This window comes from Embiotoca jacksoni, unplaced genomic scaffold (genome assembly GCF_022577435.1).
Source record: "Embiotoca jacksoni isolate LCO1_2020_lvr unplaced genomic scaffold, fEmbJac1.0.p SCAF_56, whole genome shotgun sequence".
Taxonomy (NCBI): Eukaryota; Metazoa; Chordata; class Actinopteri; family Embiotocidae; genus Embiotoca; species Embiotoca jacksoni.
Window position 1 is genome coordinate 1,060,022 of NW_027185410.1, and position 16,617 is coordinate 1,076,638.

A 16,617-nucleotide genomic window follows, 5' to 3' on the forward strand; every position below is an offset into this window, starting at 1 on the left:
CCCCCAGCTCGTCCAAATATGGTCACTTCCTGCTCCAAACAGCTCCGAACTAGCAAAGATGGTGACGGACAGAATCTGAACTGGAGGATTCATAACGTTCACAAACCAACGATGGCATCACTGATGGTTGCTGATTGATATGGACCCAAACATGTAACTAATTATGAAAGATAAAAACACCTTCAAATGTGAAGTGAACCTAAATGATGGAAAACTGAACTTGAATGGAAGCCACGTAACCAATAAGAATTTATTGTCACAAGCACAGTTTGTTACACAAAAATAATGGGTCACATTTACACAATTTATACAGGTCTAGAACTCAATGTACAATTAACCAACTAACTAAATACCAATAGTTAAATACGCACTCACATTGCACACAATATCATTAAAACCTACACAAAAAATGTCCTGCGTGAAAGTAACACGAGTCGACATAAAAATCACATTATTTACAAAAAACATCAACTGGAGATCTTTAGCAAAAGGACTCTGATGTGTGAAAGTTCTCCCGTCTGTCTGTCCAACACATTATACAATCTATCATGTAAAAGCTCCCCCACTAGAAAGTATTATTCAGTCTCTTAGTCGTTGAAAAGATTATAAAGTAATAAAGTCAAGTAGCGAGAGCTGAAGAACACCGAATACACTAGTAAATACTGCGCTTTGCTTGGACGGTATGGCGGTTTTTCCCTTTTAAAGCAGGCTGGTGTGATTAGCAGTTAGCTTCATGAAGTGCACTTTAAGCCTTAGCTTAGCAACTGACTGCAATGAGTTTTTTTTGTGTTTGTTTGTTTGTTTTTTTCTTCTAATTTTGCTTCATTTATACATAGAATCCTTCTATACTTGCATCGGGTATTTTTCTACAGTTCAAGACATCAACACATATAGTTACACAGTAAGGTCGATGCAGCAGCAGGAGAGGGTGGGGGAGGGGGTGGAGGAGAGGGTGGAGGGGGGGCTCCTCCTCTCCTGCTGCTGGTTAGCGGAGTCAGTGATGGTGTGCAAGAGGCTGCAGACAGATGGAGGGGGACATCTTCAACACACAGGTCAAATGTGTTTGTTGGGGAATGTTGATGCTGATGAAGATGAAGACGAAGATGAAGACCACAGGGCGAACGCTCAGCTGTCCCTTTTGTTCTGAACATGCTGTCTGTGTCTTCTGCTGTGTTTGTTCTCCGTCAGCAGGACTGAACATGAAGCAGACTCGCTCCGTCCGTAGAGTTTGGCACTGAAAACATTTCCTGGTTAAGTGCTGACTCAGCAGATAGCAGCGGTTCAGATGTGTGACATGTTTGTTGAACCTGCTGTGTCCTCACTACGATATCATGGCTGGAAGGACCGCTGTTTTTATTCTATGCTGTTTAGTTTTATTGTTTCTTTTGCTGGAAAACTCTTTTGCATTTATTTTGTTTTGAAAAAAAAAAAGTCCTTGAATTGATTGTATGATTTTTGTTTTTACCCTTAATGTGAATAGTTTCCTGTGTATGAATGCTTTTATTTTGATAATGTTGCCTGTTTTTGCGCACTGACATTCGGACACACACACGCGTGCGCGCGCACACGCACTCACGCGCACACACACACACACACACACACACACACACACACACACACACACACACACACACACACACACACACACACACACGGATAGTGTGTTGCAACAACAGTAATAAAACTTCCTTCATAGATTAATACTGATGACTTGGCAGGTTGTTACTTTCTCTGTTTCCAGTTCCATAAACTGCGTGAGGATATTGTGCAGTAAAACTTTGTGCCAGCTTTATCTCATTATTTAAAATATATATTCCTGTTGAGGTCAATATTTAGGTCAAATTTACTGAAGTGTGTTTCAGCAGTCATTCAGAGACATTATTGTGATAAAAGAAAGCAGCAGAGGAGTAAATGATCATATAAATGATGCAGAGGTTCCTCGGATGCAGCAGATGCACATTTATCACTGTCATAACTTTCTGTCATCTGCGTTGATACTTGCAGAGCTGAACATGTGACATGACGTCATGTGGATGTAGATGTTTGAGGAAAGAGAGGAAGTTCAACATCTCATAATAATACTGACATTAATCTCAGTACAAAACCACCTGACTGACCTCCTCTGGTCCCGATGATGATGATGATGATGATGATGATGACTGCAGAGAGCGTCAGTGTGACGGCACAGACTGCATCATTTTGTTAAGAGAGCTTAAACAACATCCGTTACCGTGGCGACAGATCGAGGACCAAAAGTCCATTTATGTCGCGTTGAAATCCAACTTGTGCTCGTTAAACGGGAGATGATCTGAGTGTGTGACATTCAGACGGGTTGTAACATTAAACATGAAATCAACCAATCAGAGAGTCTCCTCCCACTGCTTTTACAACCAATAATAATCTTTCATATTTCAAAGTGTGTATTAGTAGTATGGATGGTGTTTGTGTGCTGCTGCATAACGAGCAGACAAACAAACAGCGTTGTTGCGTAGATGCATATTGTTGTGTTAATAATAATAACTGATTTCAGACCAGCTCTTTGTTGCTTCTAGACAACAACGTGCATGAAAACATTTCATTTTCAGACCGACACTCATGAGATGACGCAACACGTTCTCTGTAGAAAGATGAAGATGAACGTCTGCTCTGTCTGAAACCATGACGGGTGTGAGATGAAGACGTGGTCAAAGCTGACTGATGTTCCTTCCATCTGACAGCACGGTGCCTCTCTGCAGCGATGAGGTATGTGCATGTTCACAGATACGTACGGCAACATTAGTGTCCTATGTGCTTGTACGTGCGCAAATGACAAGTGCACCCAAACATTCACCAGGCAGCACACGGCTGAGTGTTGGCGATCCGGCTGGACACAAACATGAGACAGAACATGAGAGAGAAATGCAAACATCAGTCCGGGTCGGGGAGGGCCGGCGTTACTCAGAGAAGGGCGGGAACATGCCGAGGTCGGCAAAGTCCTCGATGTTGTAGTTGGCCGTTCCCTGGGTGGGATCTCCCGCCATGGGTAACATGTCCTGCAGACACAGAGAGTGGGGAGGAGGGGGGGGGGGGGTCAGAGGTCAGAGGTCAGGGGTGTGCTGAGGACACACAGCTCTCCAGAGACATGTCACACATCTCTGACACACTAAACATAGTCCTGGTCACTGTGTGTGTGTATGTGTTACCTGGAAGACTTCTGTCTGGCTGGGGTTGGGGTGTGTGTGCTGCTCCCCGGCCTGCTGGGAGTGGTGCTGGTTCTGCCACTGGGACCAGACCTCACTGGGCCGACCCTGGAACTGAGCTGCACTTTGACTGCTTTCTCCCGACACATCTGGAAACACACGTTCGTTCGTGAAAACAGCCGCGGGGGAAAAAAAAGACTTCCTGTTAATGCCTTGGATTATTAACACTTTTATCTGCTGCTTTAGCGAAAGCAACTTCTTCAATCTCTAAATAAATCAAACAATTAAAATCATCTCCTATTTTCAAAACATCCAAGTAGCAGTTTCTCATCTTCAGCCAGAGTTGACTCAGTTTTTGGCTGAAAGACATGTCAGTATTAATGTTCATTGCTCATGTGAGTAACTTGATGAAAAGATCAACAGTGAGGAAGGACACTTCAGTGGAATAAAGGTTCCTCCGGACACTGGCAGGGTTCCTGACTTTTCTCCGACTGGTCCCGACTGCGAAGCTGAAATTCTGACTTCAAATGAACAGGAAAACAAGCTGCCGTTGTGCCGAGGAGACCAGAAACAGATGGCACATGACGCTCCGTTTACGATGTTATTGAAAGAAATGAAATGTCTAAATACGCATTTCAGAGGCAACGAATTCATCAATAATGGTAATTAGCTCGCAACCTAATAAGCTACATTTTCTGTCAGCGAGCACTAATGCTATGAAACATACACACTGACAATAACCAGATAACCAATGTTACAGCTACAGACATGGAAAATATTGTATTTGGATAAATGGAAACTGAAATGGAAACATGCCAACAAAATTCCCTGATATCCATTGACTGGATGAAATGAACTGATATCCATTGACTGGATGAAACCAGTTCACTGCAGCGTTCCCACAGGTCGGTACCTGTGGGAACGCTGCAGTGAACTGGTGTTTAACAGAAGAGCCAGCGTTGATGGATCAGAGGTCCAGATGTTGAGACAGATTCTGTGACCACTCTAACTAGTTCACAGCGTCTAAATGAACTGTTTCCCGCTTCTTGTTCTTTCATCTCATATTTTGCTCCAAGATAAATTGTGTTTCCTTGGCGATGTCAGTGAGATCGCGATGGATACATGTGCTGTTTCTCAGTTTAACATCACTGCTGCTGTTCAGATGAACATGAGTTATTGGCATTCATGGATTCTAGAAGAATATGTTAATATATTCATTTAAAATGATTCTTCATTTGCATCGTTATTAAAGAAAATCGAATGTAACAGCTGAGTTTGGGGAGTTGTTTTGGGAGTTCAGCTCATGCATGCTATCTATACATTCCTCAAACAGTTTTTATGGTTCTTCATATACACCCCCCCCCCCCCCCCCCCCCCCCGTGTTATTTCATGCAGGGTAAATGTAGACAACACTGTCCATAAAGTCCCATAACTGAATGATAAGGCCACAAATAAATCAATAATCTTAATGAGTTCAAACAGCAGTCAGAAACTGGGCTGTGAGCAGTCAGATGAAGGAGCTGGGATGCTTTCAATTACCTTGTTATTGAAGGTAACAAAAAATTAGATATCTTGCTGTGAGACTGAAAAATCATTTTTTCATAAAAAAATAGTTTTGACCTTCGTAAACAGATCAGACTTTTACGAACAGTGAAATGAAGACATCCCGACAGCAGCGATGGAGCTCAGCTCTCGTCCTCCACCTGAGGACGGACAGCTCGTCTGTCTGAAGGGAGGACAGACGGCTACACGTCGTCATCTACTGTCTGATCTACAGATCCTGGTCGGTTCGGTCTGTGTGTCGTGTGCGTGTTTTATTCAGTTGTTGTCGTTGTGTGTTAAAGTGTGCACCACTCTTCATCCTGCTGCTGTGTGAAGCTACAGGTCTTTAATAAACTCCAACAAACAGCTGCAAGCAACAAACTGCACTTCAGCTCCGGCAGATTACATATGATCATTTTATTACATTATTTTTGTGGATATTTTTGTTTAAAAAAAAAAGTTGAATGAGCCAACTACAGGGATGCACACTGATCTGTAGGACCAATATTGGAGCTGAAATGTGGTAAAATCCTGATGTTCACTTTGTCCTGTGTGCGCAAAAGAAATCTTTTTTGAAATGTTTATATAACTGGCTGGATATTTTGTAAAGGAGGGGTTTCGAGGCTTGAGCTTATTTGGCGTGAGATAAGTTTGGGCAGCGTGAGAGAGTCGGAGCCTGAAACAGGTGTCTCACACGCCTCAGTTGGAAACCCTGCTGCTGTTTGCAAAACAAAATCACTCAAGTGAAAGTTCTGCCACAAAATATAATGCTACATGTCGTTGTGCATTTTTAGTGGGTAAATGGAAACCCTGCAGCTTTCTTGGTGAGTATACAGCAGATACCTGCATATCGTGTAGACTACAGCACTGAATCGAAATAGTAGTATGATGTATGAAAGTAATTGTTGCATGCAAGACAGGCACAACATTAGCCAACAGATCTGCTACATGTTGTCATTCGGTGGAGTAATGATCAAGTATCAACCATCAGTGATGTCATCAACCATCAGTGATATCATCAACCATCAGTGATATCATCAACCATCAGTGATGTCATCATTGGTTTGTGAACATTATGAATCCAGTTCAAATCAACTCTTTTTGCTTTGTTACATGTGAGACCATCACATTCACTCTGATGCAGAGTGGAAGGAACTCTTTTCTAGAAGTTGATCTTTTAACTCTTTTCTATAAGTTGATCTTTTAACTCTTTTCAGGAGTTGATATTTTAACTGTTTTCTAGAGGTTGATCTTTTAACTCCAGGAGTTTATATTTTAACTCTTTTATATAAGTTGATATTTTACCTCTTTTCTATAAGTTGATCTTTTAACTCTTTTCAGGAGTTGGTCTTTTAACTATTTTCTATAAGTTGATGTTTTAACTCTTTTCAAGAGTTGATCTTTTAACTCTTTTCTATAAGTTGCTCTTTTACCTCTTCTAGAAGTTGATCTGTTCACTCTTTTCTAGAAGTCGATCGTTTAACTATTTTCTAGATGTTGATCTTTTAACTCTTTTCAGGAGTTGATCTTTTAACTCTTTTCAGGAGTTGATCTTTTAACTCTTCTAGAAGTTGATCTGTTAACTCTTTTCTAGAAGTTGATCTTTTAACTCTTTTCAGGAGTTGAACTTGAACTCTTTGGGAGTTAAAACTCGACTCCCATGAAGAGTACATTTACCTTAACCTTGAGTTGTTTGAATGTGAATCTCTTTCATAATGTTAACAGTCAACACTTAAAAGTGTGAATTATTTGACATTCATGGAGTTAAAATTTCATCACACTAAAAAGGTTTTAGGTGAAACTGACTTCAAGATAATCACATATTCGTGACAAATTTATATCTAACAATTATATGCAGTGTGATTATATGTAGTGATCAACAACTAATGCTGGATGAGAACTTTGTTTAACAACTTACAAACTAATCAATGTTTTAGTGGTTTATATGTTACATTTCTACCTTGTACATTTATGGTTTTGAATGATAGCCCCATTTTATTTATCATTGTCTTCATTGAAATATTAATAAACAGCATGTTTTAACAAAACTAAATGTAAGTTCTGTCCATCACTTTGATTTCATTTGGTTGCTTTATTCTCAAAAGTTACGAAGAAATAACTAAGGCATGCTGGGAAATGCTAATACATCAACAAAGCTGCTCAGTAAACACTGATTAGTGTTGAATGATGCTCCTCAACACTCAGCGAATAAACACCAGAATATTACCAAAGAGTCTCTGAACACCAGCTGGAGTCTAACTTAGAAACTAAACTCCCAAATCCAACTTTGTTTAACTCCAGGATCTTCCTCTCCACAAATGTGCTGTGTAGTTCTAATCAAGGTGGACATTTGGATACTTTTGGGTGTCCACGTGGGCAGGACATTGCTCAACACCACAGAGTGGTGACTGCAGACGCAATTTGAAATGAATTTATGCTATCTGTGATTGAATAAATAAAACACCAACACAGATAAACATAAAAATGCTTTTTCGGCTCCGATAATCGGTCGATCCGTAGTTATGAAAACAAAGACATAAACGCACGCATTCACTCCCTCCCAGCATGGCTGTTTTGAGAGTCTGAGTAAATTAAAGCAAGGCAGATTGATAAAGTGTCTGCCTCCCCCTGCAGAGGAGCATCCTTTCTGTTTCACAATAAACAAAATGCTCATCTCATCTCCACACAAATATGCTACAAGCGTGAAGCAGATAAAAAAAGATGTTAGAAAATGCAGTAATTAACCAAACCCAGAGGTGGACACATGATGAGGAATGCAGACAAGATAACGAAAAACAAAAGCTTATCAGAAGTGAATGCTGAATAACATGCAAAAATAGAGCAAATGAATCGCACTGGCTCGGACTGACTTCATCTTTCAGACGGCCTGACAGGCGGGAGAGAATAACAGTAAAAACTGATGAGGACAAAAAGTCAGTGAAAGGAAAAGAGAGGAAATAAAGAAAAATGTAGAGCGCGGTATGAAATGCAGTGGCGAGAGCAAATATAATCTATTTGGCTAATGTGCGTGTTCATTAACAGACTGCTGGAGTTGCACCCTGGACAGGCTTTATTCCTGCAGCAATTTGGACAACAGCATGAGCTCTGAGCAGCTGGCTGATGAGCCATCGCTGTCTGGATTCTCAAACTTTCGTGTTCCATGGTCCAATTTTCAGTCACGCCAGTTGAGTGTGTAGCGAAGGCTCCAAAAGAAATAACAAGACATGCTTAAGGAAGCAATATTGTAAGTAGCATGTAGACGGGTGAAGACTGGTGATGTGTACTTGATTGACATTAGTGCCACCTCGTCAACTGATTGGGACTCCCAGTGTTCCTCGCTGGCTGATCTGGAACCTTTTACTGCACAGTTTGTAGTTTTGTTGCTTACACTTTGGTTGTATTACTGCTCCGTGTTCAAAAAAAGTTGGACTGGGGTCATGTTTATGTTTACCACTGTGTTGCATCACCTCTTCTTTTTACAACACTCTGCAAACGTCTGGGAACTGAAGAGACCAGTTTCTGGAGTTTTGAGAGTGAAATGTGGTCCCATTCTTGCCTCATATAGGATTGCAGCTGCTCAACAGTTTGGGTTCTTAGCATCCGGACTCTTCTACTACGGAGCCATGCTGTTGGAATACGTGCAGAATGTGGTTGGACGTTGTTCTGCTGAAATAAACAAGACCTTCCCTGAAAGAGACGTTGTCTGGATGGCAGCATATGTTGCTCCAAAACCTGAATATATCATTCAGCATTAATGCTTCCTTCCAGATGTTCAAGCTACCCATGCCATGTGCACTAATGTATCCCTGTACAGCATCACAGATGCTGGCTTTAGAACTGAGCTGATAACAAGCTAGATGGTCCCTCTCCTCTTTAACCTGGAGGATGCAGCGTCCATGATTTCCAAACAGAATCTCAGATTGTGATCCATCAGACCTCAGGACAGTTTTCCACTTCACCTCAGTCCATCTGATGAAATCCACTAATTCTTTAAAATTGTACAGAGAGGAATATTATTCAGAATTGTTTCACTATTTTCCCACACAGTCCTTCACAGAGAGATGAACCTCTCCCCAACTTCACTGCTGAGAGACTCCGCCTCTCTGAAATGATCTTTTTATACCCAATAATGTTACTGATCTGTTGCCATGGTAACCTGATTAGTTGTGAGATGTCACAACTTGAGACGTGTTGCTGCCCTCACATTCAAAATGAGCATTTATGTTAAAACAATAATGTTGTCTTTGGTCTATTCTCAATCAAATATGGGTTTACATAATTTGCAAATCATTGCATTCTGTTTTTATCTATATTTTACACAGCGTCCGGGTTTGTAGTGCCTGCAGTGTTTGTCTGAACCAGTAGTGTATCATCACTGGACCATCACACCAACTGGGCCGCTATGGCTCAGATCGTAGAGTGGGTTGCCTACTGATTGAAAGGTTTTCAGTTCAATCCCTGGGTCCTGCTACTGAAGTGTCCTTAGGCAAGACACCGAATCCCACGTTGGTGGCTATGGCAACCTTGTATGGCAACACCTCTATTGGTGTGTGTCAATGGGTGAAAAAGATGAAAAGTGTAAAGTGCTTTGAGACCGTTATGGTAAAAAGCCACAATATAAGTGAACACTATTTAACTGATCACATGGGTCAGAAGGATTTTAAAGCAAATTGCAAGGAAACCCGAAAGTATTGTGACCGAAATCAAAACAAAAAAAACAACAGATAAAAAAGCAGACAAAAATAAAGACAACAATGTGGTCTCCCAACAGCACAGACCTCTATTCTGAAACGAGGTGCAGGCAATCTAATACTTCATTTGTGCAGGTGTTCAGAAGCACTCATCAGATGCAACCTTGCTGTGATATTCATCTCATAAAAGGACAGAACATTAACTCAGTGTGAGGTGAGAAAAGTACTGTTGTATATAAACGCTGGTTGGAACAGTTAATGAGTGACTCCAGCTCCGTCTGCTCGGCCTCCACATCCGTGTAATTACCTCGGTGCTGCGACACAAATAAGGCAGGAGAGCTTCAAACAAGGAAATAGCCGTCGCAATAAAACTCGAGGTGTGAAGACACAAACTCGTTCAACTTGTCCGTTTGGTAAGGTGTGATGATTATTCAGTATGTTTTCAACACTTCCGCCACACTTTACAGAGGCAAGAGGTCATAGAAATGGTGGTCAAACTACATCACAGATGTGAGAACCCAAATCCCATTTTTGTCATATCCAGATCGATTCTTTTAAAAGTCTGAACAGCAGAAAACCACAAGAAATGCGATTTTTACAATCTGATTTCTGCCGATGCGTCTCAGTCGGGACGCTCTGCTGGCTTTCTAGCGTCACTCGCGACGTGACACATGATAACAACGCCATTTCTAGAGAGACAGAGTGAGCAGAATCTGTAGAATCTATTCTACCACTAGCAGAGCGATCACAAAGTGTCGACGACAACAACAGTCAACGGACAGAAGCCAAACGACGTTACTTCGCCCTCATCGCCCTTAACTCCTCCAGAGGAAGACGGTGAGTTCAGTTGGTCTGCTGAATGTCTAAAATAACACCAACACCTTAAAAAAAACACTTCGATTTGCAGCGGGCCGCCCAACACAAAACTAACTTTACATCCCATGCGATGTATGAAATGCCCTTTATTCTGCAGGTAATCCAGATGACAGGTGGAAGTAAACAAACCGGCCTCCCTGCGCTGCGGTGATCAGCACGATGCTGAGGAGAGTTTAATGACTGCGCAGCACTCTCACATGCAGACGTTGAGGATGGACAGAAGCAGCACTTCATTCTTTTATTCTTTTGCTGTAAAAAAAAAACAGCCCAAACAATTTGACTGTTCATTTAGATACAGCAACAGGTGTCACACAGCACCGCAATGAGTTTCTTTTTTACTTTCGTGGTTTTTCACTACGTTAGACTTTGGCAACAATATTCAGCCACTCTTAAACGTGTTTGGTTTCTGTGGTTTCTTTGCCATCTGCTGTGGATGCAACAACTTTCAACTTCCACTCTGTCCAGTAGAGAGACTGACCACATGGGCACAATGACATATTTCAGCTGTTTTGTTCATTCTCCTTTGTATCAGATTTTTAAATTACTGACACAGTGGTGCAGCCACGTGTCCTCCCAGATTTTGGGATTAATATACAAATACATCTAAGAAGGCACAACACGACCGTATCGAAAGGGTTGAGTGATAATTAGTATTCTTTAAATACTGAGTGAAATCTTGACATCATAATACAATAATATGTCTGATTCCCAGTCTATTACTGTGAGGTTGTTCAAAGTTATGTGTTTCCTATATAAAGATTTGTTGGTTTAATGTATTTAATTACTATGAAAGCATTTTGGGAACACCATACCGTGACATATAGTGAAATGTATTTTAATTTGTATGCCAATAATAATGTCGTGTTATTGCCCATCCCTATCTCCTGAGATAGAGCAGTCTCTGTGCTTCAGGTATGTTTCCATCACATGAGGTTCCTTACTCACTTCTAGCTCATTAGATTCTGTTTGCAGACAGAGGGACACTGAGACACACAGACATCAGACCAAACACTGACGTTTCACATGTCAGACCACACAGGTGGGATGTAACAACAGATCGTTCATTCATCAATAAGAGTCACTAATAAAGAGGAGGACTCACCGAAAGCTGTGCTGCGGTTCGTCAGTCCTGAGTAGGCGTTGCCGCTGGGGGAGGAAGTGGCCGGGGAGGACAGGGGACTGTAGGAGGCCGGGTCTGTCTGGTAGCTGTGGCCGGAGCCAATTCCAAATGGACTGGACTGGGCTTTACTGGACTGGAGGACATAGGCGCTGTTTAAATATACAGCATATCTGGGCTGCAACTGTAGTCACTCAATATCTTGAGACAAGTTTCGTGAAAACTAAGTTTTATTACTTATTTATGCCGTCTTTACACATGAAATGTGACAAAACTATATTTTCAAGTTTGAACATTCCTTGTATTTAAGGTAAAAAGGTGAATATCCATTTCAAAAATGATCCAACACTTTATGTCAATGTGCTGAAATGGAACTCAATAACGAGCTTTGATTTGTGTCATCTGTGATGTATTTAAATAAACACCACCCAGAGATGTGTTCAAACCGTTGTGAAGACTAAGAGATTGTCACAAGTGCATTTACCAAAAGGTGAACGTTGCTGAGACCTTAAACATTCCTCCATGAGGAGGTGCAGCAGCAAACCAGCCTGTCTGTTGGGAAATCCCAGAGTTTCATCATGAGGCCTGAGCTATACCTCTAAATGACTGTATTACTGCATGACCCGATAAAGGCTGGGACAAAAGTGTCAGCGCCAACTATCAGAAGATCACTAACAACAGAGGACGGTGTAGCTGGACTCCTCGACGTCTTGACTAACAAACACAGGAAGGAGCGACTGAACTATTCCTGCAGAGGCTCAGTTCTAACGGTTCGGACACATGGATCAGTAGTTTGTCTGGCATGAGAAAAGTGAGGCGTATGATCAGAGGAATACGATCCACATGGTCGAGCATGGAGGGCAGTCAGTCAGGATGTTTTTTATGGAATCAGATTTGGGTCAACATATTCAAAAACAACTTCTTAAATATTCTAAATATTAGAAATAGCAGAATTAGAATTTACTTCACTTAATATGCAGTTGGGGTTGATAATATTCAAGTTGTGTTTTCCTCCTGTAATACAAGCATCAAGCTGCTGCATAAGTATGGACAACGTATTTGTTTAAAACAGCCTGATGTTGTTTCACAGTTAAATTCCTCTAAGACTCATCGCTTCCCTTAAATCAGCTTTTCCAATATTGGGAAACGGCACACTGAAGAATGTGGGGTTATTCAGGTTTAGGAAATCCTTCATGATGCTGGTTTATAATGTGTGCCGTGTTTACAGCAGTGACAACATCCGATCTTGTTTTTCCACTCGTATCATCTGGCTGTAGTTACTGTGGTGAATTTAGAGGTAACTGAACAACAAGCCAGTCAGTTTAGTGGAATGACCTGACGACTGCACCGATGTTGGACGACAGAGGAGCCTTTTACGCTCGCTGACTCACAAAATATGGCAACTAAAAACAGGTTAGACTATCTGTTGAGATTGAAAAAAATGAGTTTGGTAGTCATGGAAGCCGAGGACATTGCTGACTTTATTTTGGATTTCAGCAACAAACACTGAACGTGTGTGTGCGTGTGTTTGTGTGTTACCTGTCCAGAGAAGGGGGGTCGGTTGCCTGACCATGCCACCTGGCCTGAGTTAAGTTGTCTGGAGATCTGAGCTAGATTCTGATTGGACGAGCCCGACGGCTGGATGTCGTTCACGCCGGGGACGTGGATTACAGAAGAGCTGCAGACACAAACACACAAACAGTCAAACAATAAGAGCATTGTGGTTTATGAAGTAGAGCTACAACAGTATGGATTTCTTTTCTGACCACATCATTGTGTTGATCCAACATGTGCTCCTCTCCTCCTCTCACATGTACTGTATATTAATGTAGCACAATTCCTAGTAAAGCTCTCCTTATTTACATATTTATTCTGGTTCTGTTGTCAGAAAACAGGGCAAGTATGAATGAAATGTGATCCATCCATACTACATATGAACCAGCGGCCACTTGGCTTCTGCTCTGCACTGCTAAACATCTGATTTTTATAACTATGTATGTTAATATAAAACGATAACTCAGAGAAAAGGTTAGAGGTGAGGTGACAGGTCTGGACTGCAGGAGGCCAGTTTATCAGCGGACTCTTCTACTACGGAGAATCTCAGATTGTGATCCATCAGACCTCAGGACAGTTGTCCACTTCACCTCAGTCCATCTTCAATGATCTCGGTCCAGAGAAGGCGGCGGTGTTTCTGGATCATGTTTCTATCTGGTTTCTTCTTTGGAGAGTTTTAACCTGCATTTGTGGACGCAGCGATGAACTGTGTTCACAGACGATGGTTTTCACAAGTGTTCCTGAGCCCATGCAGTGACAGAATAGTGTCTGTTTAATGCAGTGACGTCTTAGGGACAGTTTGGTTTGTTATCATTAATAGATTCTCTGAATCTTTGAAAATATTTCTATGATATTATGTACCATAGAAGAAAGATGAAATCCCCAAATTCTTTTAAATTTTACATTGAAGAACATTCTTTTTTAGATTGATGCATGATTTGCCCAATTATTTACAGAGTGATGAACCTCTCACATCTTCACTACTGAGAGACTCTGCCTCTCTGAAATGATCTTTTTATACCCAATCATGATCTAATTCATTTTGAGATGTTCAACCAGGTGTTTCTTTTAGAGTTGCACAACTTTCAGTCTTTCGTTGCCCCAGTCCCAACTTTTTTGAGACGTGGCTGGCTTCAAATTCAAGATTTTCCAGAAAAGCATCAAAAACAATAAAATGACTCAGTTTCGTGTATGTTTTTCCACAGAGTCCAAAAGTTTTTGGAAACAGGGTTGTACATAAGTATGCAAACAGAGACACAGCCAAGCACTTATGACCAGAAATAATCCCAAAAATTGGACACACAAGAAATAAATCCCCCTTATGTTTAATGGACAGTCCCTCCCCTTGCTCACAAAGCTGAACCAATTGTGTTTATATTTGATATCACATCATATGCACTCCTGTAACCTTCCCAAGCAATAAAAAGACGGTAATGAGCTCAGCGTCACAGACCGAGTATGAAAGTCAATCAGGCTTCACTTTTCTGTACAGAGACACATTTGGGACACAAAAGATGGCGAACCAAGTGAGTTGTGGATGTAACCATCACGTGCACTAACACACATCCCTGACATGTACCTGAAACTTTTGCCAGAGTGTCCCTGCTGGAAGGGAGAGCTCTGGGAGTAGAGCTGCTGTCCTCCGGCTGTAGAGGAGGGAACCATCATCTTCTTCTCCCCCGCTACACACACACCACACACACACACACACACACCACACCACACACACACACACACACACACCACACACACACACACACACACACACACACACACACACACACACACACCACACCACACACACACACACACCACACCACACACACACACACACACACACACACACACACACACACACCACACCACACACACACACACACACACACCACACCACACACACACACACACACACACACCACACCACACACACACACACACACACACACACACACACACACACACACACACACACACACACCAGGGTCAGTCAGTGGAACAAAACAACAGAACAGAGACAGCAGGTCTTAAAAAGAAACACTTAGTTAAATACTGTATATACAGATGTGTGTGTGTGTGATTGTGTTTGCGTGTGTGTGTGTGATTGTGTGTGGTGTGTGTGTGTGGTGTGTGTGTGTGTGTGTGTGTGTGTGTGTGTGTGTGTGTGTGTGTGATTGTGTGTGTTTATGTGTGTGTGTTTATGTGTGTGTGTGTCGTACAGCCAGAGATGCCGGTGTACATCTCAGCGAAGCGTGGGTCTCTCTCCTGGGAGAACAGGGCTTCTGTCTTGTCGATGTTCTTCCCGGCCTCGTGGACTCCACTGCTGACGCTCGCCACAGGTACCTGAGGGGGGGGGGGGGGTACATGTTGATGATGATTTGACAAAAAATAACATACATTCCACACGCACAAAGATACAAGTAAAACAGACGTCTCTCACTCCGGGCTCACATCCAAATATTCTTCAAGTGACTCAGCTTGAAGCCATGAAGTCAAGCAAAAGGACAAAAGGAGAGCAGAGGATTTTGTTGGACTTCACTGCGGATATTTCCATCATCAAACCGGGATTTTCTGATCTGCTTCTTACTGCTGCTATTAAATAACTTTTTTACAACCAGTGAACTCAGAGACTATTTTGTCTTCCAACTTCGGGATGTCTGATACAATCTGTATTTGAGGTAAAAAGCTTTTTTTCATTCAGCATTTAACTCCGACAATATCAATGTTGCATTAAGGTATATAAATGTATTATTAACTATTTAATATACAACCATGACAGTCATGATGCAACGGAAAGCTTTTCATGAATACCATAAACTTTACTGTGTTAAAAAGTGCACAGTCCCTCACCTCCAAATTTAAAGATTATTTTTTTAATGACGTCCAATTAGTGAAACAAAAATTCCATCGATTCTGGAAGCTTCTTCCAAAGCAGCAGAGTGGGATCATGAAGCAGCAGGTTACCTGGGACAGATCGTAGGCAGTCAGTCCATCCCTCTGGTGAACCTCCAGCTCTGCCTGCTGCTGCTGTAACTGCCTGCAAAACACAACACACACAATAATCCATCAGCACACGGTATTTACAGTAGCAGTTTTTCTTGAATTGCCCATTCCTAGTTTAAAAACAAACTATTTAAAATATTTAACAGTGGGATGAAGTCCCTGCTGTCTTTCAGAGAGATCCAGGAGGAGCGATGTTTCAGCACGCTCGCAGGCATAAAGTCATTGAATTCAGCAGGTGTGATAACACAACCTGTGCTGTTGGAATATGATACGCATGTGTTGTATTAAAATGATGTAGGTGTGTCTCGTCTCTTCGATCTTTTAGCTCCAGGCCTCAACACGGTGTCACAATGTAGAAAACACAGACGAAGCATCACAAGACCAAGAGGAAAACACATTCTGGAAATGTGTTTTTCTTTCTTGTCTAACAAACCCTTGAAGATGACTCCACTGCTGTGATGTCAGTTGAGTGTGTGTGTATGTAGATGTAAATGAACAGAAAGCACTGAAGAGTGTGAAGAACATTACAGGTTCATCAAATCATGCTGCACACCTCCCTCATCCACAGGTCTGCATCAGCTGGAAAGCAGCGACTGCACAGGCTTATTTTATGATGGGATGCGGCACCGTGTGTTTGCCAGTCGTGGCTGGAGATGAG

The 16,617-nt window shown here is 41.8% G+C and overlaps 1 protein-coding gene across 4 annotated transcripts in view; it reads right to left on the bottom strand.

Annotated features, from left to right (window-relative positions):
* Positions 1-225: 225 nt before the first annotated feature.
* The window catches only part of arnt2 (aryl-hydrocarbon receptor nuclear translocator 2), an 82,881-nt gene continuing 66,489 nt past the window's right edge, over positions 226-16,617 (bottom strand). For all 4 annotated transcript variants that reach the window (XM_069172937.1, XM_069172936.1, XM_069172941.1 and 1 more), the window contains 7 exons: positions 15,921-15,993; positions 15,176-15,299; positions 14,539-14,641; positions 12,945-13,083; positions 11,391-11,541; positions 3,183-3,328; positions 226-3,032 (listed from right to left, as the gene is read on the bottom strand). In XM_069172937.1, coding sequence (XP_069029038.1) covers positions 2,934-3,032; positions 3,183-3,328; positions 11,391-11,541; positions 12,945-13,083; positions 14,539-14,641; positions 15,176-15,299; positions 15,921-15,993 — 835 coding nt within the window. In that variant the 3' untranslated portion in view covers positions 226-2,933. The remainder of the gene's footprint in view (positions 3,033-3,182; positions 3,329-11,390; positions 11,542-12,944; positions 13,084-14,538; positions 14,642-15,175; positions 15,300-15,920; positions 15,994-16,617) is intronic.